The following is a 20,155-nucleotide window of genomic DNA, read 5'->3' as shown; positions in this document are numbered from 1 at the left end:
ATTTCCCAACTAATTTCATATCCATTGTATCAAGTTGACCTTTGGCTATTGTAAATACATTTGGGCCAAAATTGGCCCAAATGTGTTTTGGCAAAGGTGGGCCATGTGCGTTTTTTCATATGTGGGCCACTTCAGGCTCACATCTATTTTGTGCCGGCCGGAAGAATGCCTACAGTGCCAGATTATTGCCTGAAGTGGGCCACTTCCGTATGCTATCTGGGATGCCTGTAGCCCAGGTGACAAAACTGACTAATGAAAGGAAAATGGAATTAATAGGAGTGTATGCTTAAATTTCAAATGCCCTACTGCACTTGAATGCATCGTTCAGTGTATGCGATCCGACGCTGTTCAGCAGCCAATCAGGAATCACGCTCAGAAGCATAGGGTGAAGTCGAGGCGCAAATGGAGAAGGTAGCTACATGCTGAAGGGAGAACATCTCGGTTGATAAAGTGAAGAGAAAGCCAGAAGCAATTAGCTTACTTGCTGCGAGTTCAGGAGAGAGTGATTCGGCAAAGGGAGACGAGTTACAGCAGCTGGTTTTGCCGTTCGCGTTGGGAGCTGTGGATGAGCCGGAGCTAACAAACTCCGTTTGAAATCCAGAGCAACGGTGAGAACCACGTTTCGTTTAGCTACAGCTAGCTTGTTTCGGCTGCTGGAATTAAAGCTAATGAGTGAGCTATGGTGAAATAAGTGCAAACTGAATGTGTAACTGCAAGTAGGCTGCAGTCACTGTGATTTATGTATTGTAATGTATGCTAAGAAGAGTTGTAGTTGTGTGTTGTTGCTAAATGTGTTTTGTAAGTTCAAATTATAGGGGAACTCTATTCCTCCTTTGTAAATTAAAGCAGGTTAGAGGGCAATTTTTGGTGCAGTTTCTCTATTGTATTAATAGGCCTGTAATGCAAGGGAAGAAATTAAGCACACTTCTTTGATACCTCTAAACCAACTTGTATGTGTACTCGTTTTGTTTAAAATTGTTTGTTTATTCAGGTTGATAACTTTTCACAAGATTGATTTGAAATTGTAACTTAGTAGAACATTGTTCACACGAACAGTAAGTAATATGAGTGCTTGAATATTTAGTTCTCATGTTTGATTAGTTTTGAATTGCTGAATGTTGTACAACTGAAACAGATATTTAACTGACTGAGGACATATGACCAAGGTTAAATTCAATAGATATGTTGATTTTGAATCTTTAATGATGCATCTAAGAATATGAAGTAATGGACATATACATGTATGACCTTATCTGTAGGTCAGGTTTTTTGAGTGGACAAGAAAAACAGTCTTGAGGACCCAGCGAGACTCCGATCCAATTCGATGGCGAGCTAAAAGGACTTTGGAGAAAGACCCAGATCCAGAGAAGGAAAGAGTCAAGTACACACATATACACATACAGACCATTCAGATAGACTCAGCATACCCAGTACACCTGCAACACGGGCTGTCTTTCCCATAAGAGACTCAGACGGACAATTTCCTTTTTCATCCCTAGTGGGACTTGTGCACAATTTTCTTTTTTTTGTTTTGGGGTTTTCAGTTAATTGATTGTAAGCCATGGCAAATTTTATTTTTATTATGTAACAATATAAGAGTTGCTACTCAATTTCATCTCTGTGTTCGGCTCATTATTACTGCTTTATTCCTTGGCTCCACGAACCAGGTTCTTCTGATCTTAGGCCCACAGTTGTTCTATCAGTTATATCACTATTAAATGTAATCTGCTCTCGTATCTCGGGAAATTGGTTACATAAGTGGCGAGCCAGCCAGGAGCCGTTTGAATTTAGCAGCAATACTGAGACGTGATCAGTATGGACTTCATACAGAAGTCTGGTGTCAAAATTCCAAACGCAGTTATTATCAGCGGAGTCACTAAGGTGGTCAGCCAAGATGAGCAGGTGATCGACTTTCTGAAACATTATGGGAAGATTGAGAGATGCTTTTCTGTTGATGATTCATTGTCTAAGTTCCACCAAAACCTGATCGTTGAATATTCCAGTGGTTCAGCCATAGAAGGTTTAGAGGCTCACTTACCTTATAAATACACCTCACATGATGACCCCACTGTTGTGTATGAAATCAGTGCACTCAGTAGCGTATATGCTGCCCAGGTTGGAAGTAATGTCACAAAAACTTACTTAGCTGAACTTAAAGAACTAGCCAAGCTGAGTGGCAAAGACTATAGTGAGGTGTTGAAGCAAACAATGTCCCAGATTGGGGAGGATGTTGAAGCCATTCAACCCGTAGCCGAAGATTCTCCCCATACACATGTTGAGACCATCACACTATCTTCACCCACTATTAAAGAGCGACAAGATCCCACTATTTTCCTAAATGCCACACCAAGCAGCAAAGGTGCCACTGACCATGTCACCCTCACTAGTAAAGGGAGGACACTGCCACTTTCATTAACTGATATGAACCCACCTGACATCCAGAAGGTCGTGGTTGAGCATATAGTACGGAGTCAAGATGTTGTTCCACCCATGCAGTCCCAAGTGAGGCTTCGCTCTTTCTCCGGGAAAACTTCCCGACCTAATAATGAAACAGATTATGACACATGGCGCGCACACATTGAACTACTCCAAAGTGATCCTAGTATGCCTCCCTTGCAAATATCCAGAAAGATTCTTGAGAGCCTGCTTCCTCCAGCAGCGGATATAGTAAGGGGTTTACGGCCTGAGTCATCACCCGCAGCCTACCTGCAGCTCCTAGACTCCGCCTTTGGCACAGTGGAAGATGGGGAGGAACTTTTTGCCCGATTCTTGAACACTCTCCAAGATCCAGGTGAGAAACCATCCACTTACCTCCATCGACTTCAGGCTGCATTAAGCCGCGTTGCGAAGAGGGGTGGAATTGCCTGTACAGAGGTTGACAAACATCTCCTAAAACAATTCTGCAGGGGTTGTTGGGATGACACTCTGCTGAGTGCCTTGCAGCTTGAACAAAAGAAAACCGATCCCCCCCAGTTTTCAGATCTCCTACTACTGATTCGCTCTGAAGAAGATCGACAACAAGCAAAAAGTAGTCGTATGAAAAAACACATGGGTACCACAAAACACAGAGCCCAGTTGCAGCTCCAAGGTGCCTATGCTTGTGAACCAGAAAAGAAACATGAGGGTAGTAACAATGCCATTGAGGAATTGAGGAAACAGGTGGCCAGTTTACAAAGTCAGTTAACTACATTCATGACACAGAAGAAAGAAAAAAATAAGGGATCTCCATGGAAACCTCAGGGCAGAACGTCAAGACCAGAGGAAGGGGATGCAGACGCACAAAGGCAGACTAAAAAGAAACAGATATACAAACCCAAACCCTGGTACTGCTTCAACTGCGGCGAAGATGGGCATATTGCCTCACGTTGCACTGACCCTCTCAACCCTATCCTAGTAGGAGAGAAGAAGAAGCAGTTGAAAGAAAGACAGCTCAAGTGGGAGTCACAAAATGGTGCTGCCTCACCTTTAAACGGTTAACAGTTCCTGTTGTGGGACAAACAGGGACTGAGGGGAGTCAACAATGTCCCTCAGACATGCCAAGTGAATCCAAACTCTCTGTCAAGAGCTGTGGGGCGACTACATCCGCGGAAGAGCTTAATGCTCAACCACGCTCTGGCCTACCACATTCAAAGCAGAACCAACCCTCCCAAATGCCCAAACGGTTGGTTGGTACCAAGAGTACAGCTCAAGTGATTGTGAAAGGGGAAGAGGTTAGCTGTCTTCTTGACTCAGGATCGCAAGTTACAACTGTACCTGAGTCATTTTACAAGCAATACCTCTCCGACCAGGAGATTAAGCCCCTGCACGACCTCTTAGAAGTGGAAGGTGCAAATGGCCAGTTGGTGCCATATTTTGGTTATGTTGAGCTTACCATAACTTTTCCAAAAGACTTCTTAGGGGATTCGATAGATGTGACCACACTCGCTTTAGTTGTGCCTGATACCTCACAGTCCCTCATGATTATAGGCACAAACACGTTAGATGTATTGTTTGACATTTACTCAGGGACTGATGTAATCTGTCGCCATTCTCTCCCATATGGCTACAAAGTAGTTTTCAAACTTATTGAGCTGAGACGAAAACAAGCAAGTAATGACCAGCAGGGGTTGGTGAGAATGCAAGGCAGGAGCCCTCAAGTCATCCCAGCCGGTAAAACAGTAGTGGTGGAGGGTGTTGCTCTGGCCAATGGCCTCCAAGGTGAAAAATCCGTTATTATTGAGTACCCATCATCATCCCCCTTGCCAGGTGGGCTGCTGGTCCGAGCTGGTCTAGTTGACTTCCCTCGGTTGCGGCCCCATAAGTTGCCAGTAGTCATAAGCAATGAGTCAGACCATGACATTGTCATCCCTGCAAAAAGCACTATTGCAGAGATTGGCACTTATCAGACCATCCTATTAAAAGAACATTGCATAGTCAAGCAATCAGAATCCCTCCAAAGAACCCCAGAAACTCAGTCATCTCAAGAGTCCACCTTACATTTCAATTTTGGTGACTCCCCAGTCCCACTTGAATGGAGAGAGCGCATCACTCGGCAGCTCAACAGCATGCCTGATGTCTTTGCGCAGCATGATCTGGACTTTGGCCAGACAGATAAAGTGAGACACCACATAAAACTCACAGATGAAACCCCTTTCAAACTGCGTGCCCGACCAATACACCCTCAAGACATTGAGGCTGTCCGAAGGCACATTCAAGAGCTCCTTGATGCAGGAGTAATCAGAGAGTGGATAAATCTGTCCGCGACGCCCTGAGGTCCCGCACCGTTGCCTACAACTCCGGCCTCGCCTCTGGGAACATGGAGGACTACAAGGTTGCATCATACAACGTCCGCAGCGCGGTGAAAGAGGCAAAACATCGCTACGGCCGCAGACTGGACCAGCGGCTGCGGCAGTCTGACTCCAGGGGACTGTGGCGGGGACTGCGCGCCATCACGGACTGCAGAGCACCACACACACGCCCGGTGAGTGCCGACGCTTCTCTGGCTGATGAACTCAACATCTTCTTTGCGCGCTTTGAGTCGGGAAGCCAACAGCCCGCTGCGCTCCCGGCCGGAGACACTCACTGTGACGGAGCGCGACGTGAGGAGGGCGTTTAGACGTGTAAACACCAGGAAAGCGGCTGGACCAGACGGTATTAGTGGACGTGTCCTTAAGACCTGCGCTGACCAGCTGGCACCTGTGTTTACACTGATATTCAACCTCTCACTGAAACTGTGTGTGATTCCCACCTGCTTTAAAAAGTCCATCATAGTCCCTGTCCCAAAGAAACCACACCCCAGCAGCCCCAATGACTTCAGGCCCATAGCGCTCACCTCTGTGGTGATGAAGTGTTTTGAGAGACTCATCAAGACATTCATCACCTCCTCACTGCCCACCACCCTCGACCCACTACAGTTTGCATACCGGCCAGACAGATCCACAGATGACGCCATATCCTTCCTCCTCCACAAGACCCTTTCACACATAGACACTGGTAAGGGGAACTATGTGAGAGTGCTGTTTGTAGATTACAGCTCAGCATTCAACACCATAGTTCCCTCCAGGCTGGTCTCTAAGCTGCTGGACCTGGGCCTGGGCCCATCCCTGTGCAGGTGGGTTCACAGCTTCCTGACCAGCAGACCACAGGTGGTACGAGTGGGTCACCTCACCTCATCCTCCCTCACCCTCAACACTGGATCCCCCCAAGGCTGTGTGCTCAGCCCTCTGCTGTACTCACTGTACACCCATGACTGCGAGGCCACGTCAGAGTCCAACGTCATCATCAAGTTTGCTGACGACACTGCTGTTGTGGGACTAATCTCTCACAATGAGGAGACAGCCTACAGGAGAGAGGTCTCCCGCCTGGAGAACTGGTGCCAGGAGAACCACCTCCTGCTCAACGTCAGCAAAACAAAGGAACTGATCGTGGACTTCAGCAGGAAGCAGCAGAGGGACTACCATCCACTTGTCATCAGTGGTGCTGAGGTGGAAAGAGTGGACACCTTCAAATACCTGGGAGTGACCATCTCACAGGACCTGTCCTGGACTCATCACATAAACATCACTGTGAAGAAGGCCAGACAGCGTCTCTACCTCCTCAGGCGGCTGAGAGACTTCAAGCTCCCACTCAAGGTGCTCAGGAACTTTTACACCTGCACCATCGAGAGCATCATGCGTGGGAGCATCACCACCTGGATGGGAAACTGCACCAAGCAGGACTTCATGGCCCTAAAAAGGGTGGTTCGTTCAGCTGAACGGACCATCAGAACCACCCTCCCCAACCTGCAGGACATTTACACCAAGCAGTGCAGGCTGAGGGCCATGAAGATCCTAAAACAGCCCAGCCACCCTGGACACTCTCTCTTCTCCCTGCTCCCATCAGGCCGGCGTTACCGCTGCCTGAGGGCTAAGACTGAAAGGTTGAAGAAGAGTTTTTACCCACAAGCCATCCGTCTGCTCAACTCTGAGCCCTAACTGGACCATTATTGCACAGTGTAAATATTATAATTTAAAAAGTGTGTATAGTGTATAGTATATAGAGTATAGTGTATAGTGTGAATTACTTTTTTTTAATTTTTATTCTTCTTATTTATATGTGTGTGTTTATTAGGTTGCAGGTACAAAATACATTTCACTGTGCATTGTACTGTGTATAACTGTGCATGTGACAAATAAACACTATCTTATCTTATCTATCTTAGAGTCAGAGTCACCATTTGCGTCACCCATAGTGGTAGTACGGAAAAAGAATGGCCAAGTACGGCTATGCATTGACTACAGACGTCTGAATCTCCAGACTATAAAAGACGCATACAACCTTCCAAAGCTGGAGGACACATTCTCAGCTCTCAGTGGTTCCCAGTGGTTCTCTGTACTCGACCTAAAGTCAGGATACTATCAGATCGAGGTCGAAGAAGCAGACAGACAAAAGACAGCCTTTGTATGTCCCCTCGGATTCTGGGAGTTCAACAGGATGCCCCAGGGTGTAACTAATGCTCCCAGCACCTTCCAGAGATTGATGGAAAGGTGCATGGGGGACATGCATTTGAAGGACGTGCTGGTATTCCTGGATGACGTGATAGTATTCTCCAAAACTCTTGAGGAGCACGAGGAGAGACTTATGAAGGTGCTCACTCGCCTCAAAGAGTTCGGATTGAAGCTATCCCCAGAAAAATGCATCTTCTTTCAGACCTCAGTTAGATACTTGGGCCATATAGTCTCCAGAGATGGGGTTCAGACTGATCCTGAGAAGATAGCAGCCCTTAAATCATGGCCTGTTCCCCAGACCCTGCGAGAACTAAAATCTTTCCTCGGTTTTGCTGGGTACTACAGGAGGTTCGTTAAGGGTTACTCTAGCATCGTAAAACCTCTCCACAATTTGACCTCTGGTTACCCACCTTACCACAAGAAATCAAGGGGGAAACCAGTAGGTATAACACAGAGAAGAGACCAATACCATAACCCGAAAGAGCCCTTTGGAAGTCGCTGGACGCCAGGTTGCCAGCAGGCTTTCGAGACAGTCATTCAGAGCCTTACAACCGCCCCTGTATTAGCCTTTGCTGACCCCCAGAAGCCTTATATATTGCACACCGATGCCAGCACCACTGGCCTGGGAGCGGTGTTATATCAGGAACAAGAGGGCCAGCTTCGAGTTATAGGCTATGCAAGCAGAGGGCTGTCTCGAAGTGAGAGTCGATATCCAGCACACAAGTTGGAATTTTTGGCACTCAAGTGGTCGGTGACAGAGAAGTTCAGTGATTATCTTTACGGCAACCACTTCACTGTTGTAACAGATAGCAATCCACTGACTTACATCCTGACCTCTGCAAAACTTGATGCAACCAGTTATCGATGGCTATCAGCGCTATCCACGTTCTCATTCAAACTCCTCTATCGTCCAGGAAAACAGAATGGAGATGCAGATGGGTTATCTCGAAGGCCCCATGGGGTACTGGCAGATGATTTAAGGTCTCAAAAAGAAAGAGAGCGCATTCAACAGTTCACACAAGATCACATCTCTGATCCAAAGAACATCAATGCAGTAGATCAGTCAGTTGTGAGAGCAATTTGTGAGAGGCAGCTCATCTACAGTGCCCGTCCTGATGATGGGGAAGAGGGGAAGACAGACTGCGTTGCTTTAGTGGAGACTCTTGCCATGTCCCCTAGTGCTGTACCCGACAGCTATGGACAGGAAGAACGGTTTGGTGGCCTGCCAACCATCCCCCACCTGTCTGAGACCGAACTGGCAGATAAGCAAAGGGCTGATGAATGCATAAAACATGTCATTTCCCAGATGGAGCATGGGAGCACACCACCTCCCACATTGCGGGATCAACTTCCTGATCTCCCGCTCCTTCTCCGAGAACTCCCCCGTCTTGAGCTTATGAACAAAGTTCTGTATAGACGACGCCGGGTAGGGTCTCAGATAACTTACCAGCTTGTACTTCCATCAGAGCTTCGAGACACAGTCCTCACCAGCCTACATGACCACATGGGTCATATGGGAGTCGACCGCACCATGGATCTTGTGAGGACCAGGTTCTATTGGCCAAGGATGGCTGTGGATGTAGAGAAGAAAGTGAGGACATGTGGCAGGTGCGTGCGGAGGAAAGCACAACCTGAAAGAGCGGCACCCTTGGTGAATATTAGCACAACCAGACCCCTTGAACTCCTCTGCATGGATTTCTTGTCCCTGGAAGCCGACAAAAGTGGAACCAAGGATATACTTGTGATCACAGATCACTTCACCAAATTTGCAGTTGCCATCCCAACACCCAACCAAAAGGCCCGCACAGTAGCAAAGTGTCTGTGGGAAAATTTCATGGTACACTATGGTATCCCAGAAAAGCTACATAGTGACCAGGGGCCAGATTTCGAGTCGCGAACAATCAAGGAACTTTGTCATGTCGCCGGTATCCACAAGGTTAGGACAACTCCATATCACCCAAGAGGAAACCCTGTGGAGCGATTTAATCGCACCCTGCTTGACATGTTGGGCACTCTTCAAAATCAAGATACCGTATTTTCCGGACTATAGAGCGCACCATACTATAAGCCGCACCTACAAATTTTTTGGAAAAAACTGGAAACGTACATATATAAGCCGCACCGGGCTATAAGCCGCTGGTATCTCCGCCGCTCTTGGTTTTCCACAATTACTCGGCACTCAGCAGAGGGGGACAGACAACCCCCAATTTGAGTTATAACAAGTCAATTCACCATTGATTCGTTCACGCCGAGCTTACGTGCAGCGGCTCTATTTCCCTCCTGTAGTGCCAGGTCGATAGCCCTCAACTTAAAAGCGGCATCATAGGAAGTTCTTTTTGTGGTTTCCATGATGAGGGAGTTTGAAAAAAATCTCTTTTGTGCCTGCTGCTAGCGCTTGTTGGCGCTTTCTTCTTTGATTTCCAACTTTGACGTCCCATGATTCATATCCTGCTAAAGAGCCCCCTGGTGGTTAAAGAAAAATCCACAGAAACGCCGCACCGGGCTATAAGCCGCATGGTTCAAAACGTGGGAAAAAAGTAGCGGCTTATAGTCCGAAAAATACGGTAAGTGTTGTTGGCGTGACCATGTAAGACCTCTTGTCCATGCCTATAATTGCACCAGGAATGAGGTAACTGGTTTCACCCCATATGAATTGATGTTTGGCCGCCAACCTCGTCTGCCAGTTGACCTTGCCTTCAACTTGCCAGTAAACGAGAGTCAGCATTCATCTCACTCCGAGTATGTGAGAAACCTCAAGTCACGTCTCAAAGAAAGCTACCAGGTAGCTATGGACCAGGCTGCAAAAATAGCTCATAAGAACAAAGCAAGGTACGACAGACGTGTAACAGCCTCAGATTTGGAAGCTGGAGATCGAGTGCTGGTCAGAAATGTCCGCATTCGGGGTAAACATAAGCTGTCAGACAAATGGGAAACCACTGTGCATGTAGTGGTGAGAAGAGCAGGTACCCTCCCAGTTTACATGGTCAAGCCTGAGAACAGGGATGGTCCCTTAAGGACGCTACATAGAGATCTACTACTCCCATGTGGGTATCTGCCCATGGAGGAAAGCAGTGCGCCTGTCCAAAACCCAGTACCCCGCAAGCCAGGAACTCGTGCTAATCCTGCTGTAGAGGAGGAGAACTCCTCAGATGAAGGAGATGATGTACTAATTCCAATTTATTCAGGGTCTCCTGTTCCCACAGTTTGTGAAAGTCCTGTGGAACCTGATCTATTGTTGACTAATGTACAAGATACACAGCGTGCTGAACCTCCAGGCCTTCACCCTGTCGAGAGTCCAGAAACCGCTCAGAATGCCAAGAGAATTTCTGATATTGACAACCTGCCTGATATTGACAACCCGCCTGATATTGACAATCTACCCGATCTTGACCAAAACTTACCTGATATGTCCAACAGTACTTCAGATGGTCCCCTGATACTCACTGAGTCTAACTCTTATCAGAGTGACACTGAGTGCTTACCTAAATCCACCGAACAAGCAGAAAAGACAGCCTTCACTCAAGAAGAATTACCTGAGGTTGAATACCCGAGCATCCAAGGTGAGCAACCTCTAGTTCCAGCAAAGATAACAGCGAGTACTGAGGAGAATGGCAGTAAAAGTGCAGAATCTGAGGAAGATGGGACAGTCCTGATGGATGAAGAGAAGGAAAAGAAGGAAACAGATATGAATGATTTTGTCAGAAGATCTGAGAGGGACCGTCAACCACCAAAACGGCTCGACTATCCGGAGTTAGGTAATCCCTTAATCACTGCAGTGAAGTCATTCTTTCAAGGACTCTCCAAAGCTTGGGAAGATATCGAAGGTGATGGTAAAGAACCTGGTCCTACCCCTTCTCTGTCCCCCCGAGTGATCATCATTTAACCATCTACCATGCACAGGGACGTGCATAGGTTCAGGAGGGGAGGGTGTAGCCCAGGTGACAAAACTGACTAATGAAAGGAAAATGGAATTAATAGGAGTGTATGCTTAAATTTCAAATGCCCTACTGCACTTGAATGCATCGTTCAGTGTATGCGATCCGACGCTGTTCAGCAGCCAATCAGGAATCACGCTCAGAAGCATAGGGTGAAGTCGAGGCGCAAATGGAGAAGGTAGCTACATGCTGAAGGGAGAACATCTCGGTTGATAAAGTGAAGAGAAAGCCAGAAGCAATTAGCTTACTTGCTGCGAGTTCAGGAGAGAGTGATTCGGCAAAGGGAGACGAGTTACAGCAGCTGGTTTTGCCGTTCGCGTTGGGAGCTGTGGATGAGCCGGAGCTAACAAACTCCGTTTGAAATCCAGAGCAACGGTGAGAACCACGTTTCGTTTAGCTACAGCTAGCTTGTTTCGGCTGCTGGAATTAAAGCTAATGAGTGAGCTATGGTGAAATAAGTGCAAACTGAATGTGTAACTGCAAGTAGGCTGCAGTCACTGTGATTTATGTATTGTAATGTATGCTAAGAAGAGTTGTAGTTGTGTGTTGTTGCTAAATGTGTTTTGTAAGTTCAAATTATAGGGGAACTCTATTCCTCCTTTGTAAATTAAAGCAGGTTAGAGGGCAATTTTTGGTGCAGTTTCTCTATTGTATTAATAGGCCTGTAATGCAAGGGAAGAAATTAAGCACACTTCTTTGATACCTCTAAACCAACTTGTATGTGTACTCGTTTTGTTTAAAATTGTTTGTTTATTCAGGTTGATAACTTTTCACAAGATTGATTTGAAATTGTAACTTAGTAGAACATTGTTCACACGAACAGTAAGTAATATGAGTGCTTGAATATTTAGTTCTCATGTTTGATTAGTTTTGAATTGCTGAATGTTGTACAACTGAAACAGATATTTAACTGACTGAGGACATATGACCAAGGTTAAATTCAATAGATATGTTGATTTTGAATCTTTAATGATGCATCTAAGAATATGAAGTAATGGACATGTACATGTATGACCTTATCTGTAGGTCAGGTTTTTTGAGTGGACAAGAAAAACAGTCTTGAGGACCCAGCGAGACTCCGATCCAATTCGATGGCGAGCTAAAAGGACTTTGGAGAAAGACCCAGATCCAGAGAAGGAAAGAGTCAAGTACACACATATACACATACAGACCATTCAGATAGACTCAGCATACCCAGTACACCTGCAACACGGGCTGTCTTTCCCATAAGAGACTCAGACGGACAATTTCCTTTTTCATCCCTAGTGGGACTTGTGCACAATTTTCTTTTTTTTGTTTTGGGGTTTTCAGTTAATTGATTGTAAGCCATGGCAAATTTTATTTTTATTATGTAACAATATAAGAGTTGCTACTCAATTTCATCTCTGTGTTCGGCTCATTATTACTGCTTTATTCCTTGGCTCCACGAACCAGGTTCTTCTGATCTTAGGCCCACAGTTGTTCTATCAGTTATATCACTATTAAATGTAATCTGCTCTCGTATCTCGGGAAATTGGTTACATGCCTCTTTGCGCTTGCTGCGCATGTGCAGACAGATTGCACGTAAAACAGCTGCTGCTCTGTTTTTGTTGAAATACTGGAGGCTGCATGCACATGCCTGCAATGCTGTAATGCTTTTTATTCACAAGCATCCTCTAATTACGTTTCTACTGCAGGTCTATTTTTAGTCGCTACTCAGGGATTAAAGCATAAAAAACATTTTTGACGAAGCCCCTCGTGACTGGGGGAGAGGCTTCGAGCACAAACATCGCTAGTGTTAATGGCAGCCCCTGCTAGCAAACTGTGGTTATAGTGATCGTTCTGGTGGTTACAGCTGAAGGAAAGAAAGAGTAACAGCTGACATTCTCTGCACAACGATCACAACGCACCCACGCGCGCACACACACCTCCACTGCACAGAGCAGTGGAGGCGTGGAAAAACTTGTCAGCCATGATCCACTCGTGTTAAGAGTCATTTTTTCCAAATGATGGAAATCCCTGGCAGAGACAGATAGGATGAAATGCTCCGCTTACACGGAGACACCCGAGCTGCAGTCAAAACGAACCATTTGTTTTGAGGATTTTTAATAATCGAATTATTTGAGTTACTCACGGAATCACTGCAGCCCTAAAATTTGCATTAAATTTTCAAGTTAGAACTGATATAAGCTCGATCTCTGGCAGCAACTTACATTCATGCACGTCTGTAGTGAACTCAAGTTAGAGCTGAAATTCGTCTGGGGCCTCCTCAGTCAACGTTGGCGCTCAAATGACAGTTTGTTTTCAGCAAATATGGCGCTGCAGCGTCTTTGAAATAGCTCTGCATTAAAATATGCATACATTAATGATGGCAGATTACTTTTATTGTAATTTTTTTTTACAACATCAGAAAAATTATCACCCCCCAGAAAGAAGAAAAAAAAACTCTTGTATTACTCCCGTATTTCGAATTATGACAAGCACCAAATGCTTTAAATGGCGATTTGCAATCTATCTTTAAAATTTGATACAATACAGTTGAAACAGACAGAAAAAAGTACTTACTGAATTTTCGTGGAAGGACATCCAAGCAGACTCCGCGCCAACTGACTGAAGAAGAGAACCTGTTTGATTTTGAAAATGCATATCCTTCCGCAGATAACAATTTTATGTTTTCCTAGTAACACAAAATTACTGTTAGGAGCGCTAAATCGCCTTAAAAATGCATTGTAACAAAACAGCTCAATCAAAATAAATAAATAAATAAATAAATCTTGTCCTTACTCAAATGTGTTTTGGAACTATTTTCTGCAGCGGATGTGTAAACTGCCTATTTCAATTCTTCAACCTTTATTGACAGGTAACTGCCAACAAAGTAAAAATGAACACAACAATTCTCAGAAAAAAGAGGTTAAAACAAAGTGATATCACTTTAATATAGGGTTATACATGATAAATATGGTATGCTGTTTTTAGTTTTTAAGAGATATAAAATTTATCATGACACGTCAACAGAAATGTTTTGATTTTTTAGAATTTTATTTAAGCTGTATTAAAATATTGACTTGGAAAATAATGTTACATTTAGAGATATTATCCTATAAAGACTTGGATGAAAAAACAGATAGAGGAGATTAACAATCCTAGGGCCCTGATACGGGCCCAAATACATGGGGAAATAAACCCCAGGAATATTAAAGAGTTAAAATATATGCTTCAAAAACTCATGTCCTCATAATTATAAATATTGCTGTTTTTCTCAATTGATCATGAATAAGAGGTTGTTGAATGGTGTGATTTTTTTTTCTATACAGTTCTGTAATAATGTTCACTTTGGTCTGTATTAATTGATTCAGTTCACTAATCTTATTCAATTATTTCTTCAAATGAAGTAGGGATGAAACAATTAATCTGATTAATCTTTTTTGAATGATGAATTTACTTCTTACCAAAAAAGTCACAGTAGTCCAAGTATTCAAGTACCACTGGCCCTGCAAACCAGCATTCCTTAGGTAAGGTTTAAAGCTGACTGAATACTCAGGTGTGGTGTAAAAGTTAACTGGAGGTTCAGGTGGTGTTTTAAAGCTGATTAAATGGTCAGATTTGTCTTGGAAGTAAAGAAAACAAAGAAGGGCTAATAATTTCTGCCTTGTCATAGTTTACTTGTTGCAATTCAGCACAGTAGTACAATATAAACTCTGTGGAGCTTTTTTCTTTTGGATGCAGTACAGTAATATTATATTATATTATATTATATTATATTATATTATATTATATTATATTATATTATGATTTTGTGGGATTTCATCAGAGGGGCTCTGAGAGACACAATGTAAAGAAGGTCAGCGCTATTACGGACAATGTCTCACATCCACTTTACAGTATGGTGGACAACCTGTAGAGCAGCCATATGCAAAGATTACTAAGATGTCCTAAGGACTACTATCCGGTCTTTGAGTCTGATGTCACTGTCATTTCCAGGTCCAAATGCTTCAAAATTAAGATCAATGGCAGAACCAGTGACTGTTCACTATTACAGAAGAACTGCAGCCATTTCCTCTTCTCTTTCTCCTCGGTAAAATGACAGCTGAGCGTGTGTTTTTTTTTTATTTGAATTGGTTAAAACAAGGAGAGACACAGCATTGCTGCATATTGAACACCGGAATGGAAAAGCCTTTTTTGTCTGAGGCTGTCAGACTTTTTAACATATACATAGCCTAAAGTTGTGTGTCTCAAATGATGAATATATTTTTATCTATCCATTGAGTGATGTGTGTGATTGTAAGACTTTTACAGTTTATTGTTTTTAATTTTTTTGTGTTTTTATTTTCATTTTGTGCTTTATTTTTTGTTGTGTGTTTCATCGATCTATCTATCGATCTATCTATCTATAGCGGGTACGGAAAGTATTCAGACCCCTTTAAATTTTTCACTCTTTGTTTCATTGTTGCCATTTGCTAAAATCAAAAAAGTTCATTTTATTTCTCAGTAATGTACACTCAGCACCCCATCTTGACAGAAGATAGTCAGCCGACATGGCTTCCCATTCTGGGCTCATTATACTAAAACCACATGGGTCCCATATAATGTTGCCCATTTCTATCCCATTCCTAGTTAGGCCACATAAAAATGGACTAGGGCCTAAATATCCATGCCTAGGTCCAACCCATGTATGGTCAGCCCATGCTTATAACATGTGGGGCAAATACAGTCAGCCCCCATGGGCTTCCCATTCTGGGCCCATTGTACTAAAACCACATGGGTCCCACATAATGTTGCCCATTTCTATCCTATTCCCAGTTAGCCCACATATAAATGGACTAGGGCCTAAATAACCATGCCCAGGTCCAACACATGTATGGTCAGCCCATGCTTATGCCACGTGGGGTAAATACAGTCAGTTCCCATGGGCTTCCCATTCTGGGCCCATTATACTAAAACCACATGGGTCCCACATAATGTTGCCCATTTCTATCCCATTCCCAGTTAGCCCACATATAAATGGACTAGGGCCTAAATAACCATGCCCAGGTCCAACACCTGTATGGTCAGCCCATGCTTATGCCACATGGGCTAAATATAGTCAGCCCCCATGGGCTTCCCATTCTGGGCCCATTGTACTAAAACCACATGGGTCCCACATAATGTTGCCCATTTCTATTCCATTCCCAGTTAGCCCACATATAAATGGACTAGGGCCTAAATAACCATGCCCAGGTCCAACCCATGTATGGTCAGCCCATGCTTATACCATGTGGGGCAAATACAGTCAGCCCCCATGGGCTTCCCATTCTGGGCCCATTGTACTAAAACCACATGGGTCCCACATAATGTTGCCCATTTCTATCCCATTCCCAGTTAGCCCACATATAAATGGACTAGGGCCTAAATAACCATGCCCAGGCCCAACACATGTATGGTCAGCCCATGCTTATGCCACATGGGCTAAATATAATCAGTCCACATGGGCTTCCCATTCTGGGCCCATTGTACTAAAACCACATGGGTCCCACATAATGTTGCCCATTTCTATCCCATTCCTGGTTAGCCCACATCAATGCTGAATAGGGCCCATACTTTTAGCCCAAATGGGCCAACAATATGGGTCCCATTTTAGGTTAACCATATGGGCCTCATGCATTTTGCTCAGATAAATCCCATGCCCACTCATTACCCATGTAGCCCACAATAACCCCATGTGGGGCCCACCCATGCATGCTGGCTGGGATGGACCTCGCTTTGTGCACTGGTGTGCAGTCATGTTAGAACAGGAAGGGGCCATCTCCAAACTGTTCCCACAAAGTTGGGAGCATGACATTGTCCAAAATGTCTTGGTATGCTGAAGCATTAGGAGTTCCTTTCACTGGAACTAAGGGGCTGAGCCCAACTCCTGAAAGACAACCCCACATCATAATCCTACCTCCACCAAACTTTACACTTGGCACAATGCAGTCAGACAATTTCTTTCTCCTGGCAACAGTCAAACCCAGACTCATTCATCACATTGCCAGACAGAGAAGAATGACACTCAGAGAACAAGTCTCCACTGCTCTAGAGTCCAGTGGTGGCATGCTTCACAGCACTGTATCTGATGCTTTGCATTGCACTTGGTGATGTAAGGCTTGGATGCGGCTGATCAGCCATGGAAACCCATTCCATGAAACTCTCTTTGCACTGTTCTTGAGCTAATCTGAAGGTCACATGAAATTTGGAGGTCTGTAGTGATTGACTCTGCAGAAAGCTGCAACCTCTGTGCATTATGCACCCCACTCTGTGATTTTGTGACCTGCCACTTCATGGCTGAGTTGCTGTTGTTCCCAGTCACTTCCACTTTGTTATAATACCACTAACAGTTGACTGCGGAATATTTAGTAGTGAGGAAATTTCATGACTGGACTTGTTGCACAGGTGGCATCCTATCACAATATCATGCTGGAATTCACTGAGCTCCTGAGAGCAACCCATTCTTTCACAAGTGTTTGTAGAAGCAGTCTGCATGCCTAGGTGCTTGGTTTATACACCTGTGGCCATGGAAGTGACTGGAACACCTGAATTCAATGATTTGGATGGGTGAGGGAATACTTTTGGCAACATAAGTTAAAGGGAAGATAATTTTTCAAAGCTGACTCCAACTGTGCAGGTTTGAAGTTTGGGGGTTTTTTTTGTTTTGTTTTTTTTTATTTCATGATCCACTGAGATGCAGATCCATCAGCTTAAAGAAAATATTTGTGAAATTTACTCTAGATGGCTAATGTGTATGAAGTCAAAGTAATCCAACAACTTGGACTCACTTGAAACAGCTTGTATGTTTTCTCTGTATCCAAAGAATCCTGTTAACTTCTCTTGCAACTTATCCATCTTCTATGTATAGCTGGTCTGCCTTTCTCTTTGAAGTCGCTTTGCTGCTTTGCGTTTTTAATGCAATCGATCCTGAACTGAATCCACGCGGTTGTATTCCCTGTCTTCTGCTCTCCCCACTATAAACTCAGTCCAGAGAGAAGAATAGCTCTGCACAGCTTCAGAGGAGACTTCAAATACACTGTTATTCCTCCAGACACGTAGCATATAAATAAATATTTAGATAGGAGTGAATCTCATAACTTGTCAAAAGGCATACTGTTACCAAGATGATAAATGTGGCATTGGATGTGAACTGACCAAGAGCGTGTTGCCTGCAACGCTTCGGCATAAATATTGAAGCTATATTTCTACCAATTTGTCTTCTTCATAAAGAGCCAGCTCCTTTCCTCAGCTATTGTTCATCAGCTTTTATGTCTCACTTTGCTGCTCTTTTAAACCGAAACCGCCTCAATCAATTCTGCTCGTCAGCCTAACACCCTCTGAATGAAACCTTGCAGCAACAAATCCCCCTCGAGCAACACAGAACCACCTGACAGCTTGTATTACGGTGAAATTGTGCCAGCCACTTCTCAGGCATGGCATTTGAAGGAATAAGCAGTTGATTATCACTTGCGAAAACGCTTTTCTTTCAGCTTTCTTATCAGTGAGGAGGATGACCTTCAGAGCTGTGTGGAAGGAGGGGGGAGCCATCAGATTAAATTACAGGCTGCTGCCCTTGTCAGTGAAGTCCTGCTGGTGGTTATGACATGGGGTGTGATGCTCCCTCTCTCTCATACACACACAGCGTCTTATAAAATGACACCCAGCACTAAAGGCTATGATTATTACTGTACGCTAGATAGGCAAGTACTAGATGTAAATGAGACGGAATAAAAAATTAGAGGTATAGATTAACTCATAAAATAACCGAATATATCACCCTCAAAAGGACACCTAAATCTATTTTGTAATCTATCATCATAAAGATTTAACAAAAGGGAAAACAAACGGGGGGGAGGGGGGGGGGGGGGTGTCAGGGTGATTACGCCACCTCCTCCAACCTTTCTGACACACCAGGCCGCAGTCTCCCCCTGAGTGAGCAGGAGAGTCAAGGCCCGCTTACAACCCCCTCTTTTCATAATTCACTCACATCTCACTCACTGTCTGTCATATCCACAACTCAGTCACACCAATTCCATGAAAAATCTTTTTCTTTTTTTTTTTTTACCTTCCTCTGTCAGCTCCTCCCATGCCGCTCTAGACCCCGGGAGGAGATGGGGCACATTTTAAAGAGCAATAACTAAAATTTTTACTGGCTCCAGAGTGCTGAATGACCACCATCCATCTACAGGGGAGATGACAGTGTTGTTGATCAATACCAATGACTTTAGGATCACTTCACCAGGTACTGACATTCTTCACTTTCCAAGTGTTATGCCCCTATTTTGAAATCTAATCACATTTTTCAGCTATTGCACGAGGAGAGGACGGAGCTGCGAGGAGGGGACAGTTACAAAGGCTAAAAACAACCTTGAAAGATGCCAGTAATGAAAAGAGTATTTTCAGATGATTTATAAGTTTATTATTAGATATAGGTTTGTGGAAGCCTACAAATTAAGGGCTGGTCTAACCTGAGCACAGATCTGTCACATAGTAAAAGAGTTTATATATTAGCAGCACCTTGTGACCTGTATCCCACCTAATAGCAGCGAAGTCAGCAGTCAGTCAGCCAGAGATTGCGGGCAATATTAGTCTTCGGTCTGTAGCATCACTCATTGTTTTCAAAAGGAATGTTTCCAAATCCTGTTTTAAATTTTTCATTTAGAAAGTGAACTTCATGTTTTATTCACTGTGACCTGTAATTAGCCCTTGAGTTATCAGACATTATCAGTGTTTACTGAGGTCACGGGGCAGATGAGCTAATGGCTGCTGTCCCATTGACTTTAAACTGGAAGTCCTTTTGCAACCAGAGGAGTCACCGCCTGCTGCAGATTAAAACAGTGCAGGTTTAAGACACTTCTGCACTGGCTTTACTTTTCAGACCCGGAAACTACATCCATCATTTATATACAGCCTTAACATCATTCATGAGCCTGGCACAGCTAAGGTGACAGGTAGGGCTGCACAGTTAATCAAATTTTAATCTCGATCATGATTTTGGCTTCCTACAATTAAATGAGCGTGATCTAACAATATTTAAAAGGCATGCTCTATTTAAAACGCAACGCAAATCAAGCACTCCATAAATCAGCACCTGACCACATGCCTACATGAGCCAATCACAGCCTTTCCCTGCAGCTTTAAGTTTCTTGGACCAGTCTGCATGTGACACTACACTAAAAGATAGATCAACAGCCAAAATCAAATGTAAACAATACTTTGGATTTAGCACAAGTGATGTTACCCAAGAAGAACTTGTGCAAGAAGTGCTGTAGA

The 20,155-nt window shown here is 44.1% G+C and overlaps 2 protein-coding genes across 2 annotated transcripts; both read left to right on the top strand.

Moving 5' to 3' along the window:
* Positions 1-255: 255 nt before the first annotated feature.
* On the top strand, positions 256-4,716 carry LOC115775428 (paraneoplastic antigen Ma3 homolog). The gene is made up of 2 exons (XM_030722964.1): positions 256-608; positions 1,260-4,716. Exon 2 carries the CDS (start codon positions 1,816-1,818, stop codon positions 3,475-3,477), a length of 1,662 nt encoding a protein of 553 aa, XP_030578824.1. The 5' UTR covers positions 256-608; positions 1,260-1,815; the 3' UTR covers positions 3,478-4,716.
* A 4,828-nt stretch (positions 4,717-9,544) lies between these two features.
* LOC115775429 (uncharacterized) lies at positions 9,545-12,403 on the top strand. Its single transcript, XM_030722965.1, has 2 exons — positions 9,545-11,275; positions 11,927-12,403. The coding sequence occupies exon 1, from the start codon at positions 9,622-9,624 to the stop codon at positions 10,846-10,848; it is 1,227 nt and encodes a 408-aa protein (XP_030578825.1). The 5' UTR covers positions 9,545-9,621; the 3' UTR covers positions 10,849-11,275; positions 11,927-12,403.
* The last annotated feature ends 7,752 nt before the right edge of the window (positions 12,404-20,155 follow it).

The sequence above is a fragment of the Archocentrus centrarchus genome, unplaced genomic scaffold, assembly GCF_007364275.1.
Source record: "Archocentrus centrarchus isolate MPI-CPG fArcCen1 unplaced genomic scaffold, fArcCen1 scaffold_127_ctg1, whole genome shotgun sequence".
NCBI lineage: Eukaryota > Metazoa > Chordata > Actinopteri > Cichliformes > Cichlidae > Archocentrus > Archocentrus centrarchus.
This window is presented reverse-complemented; position numbering and strand designations above follow the sequence as displayed.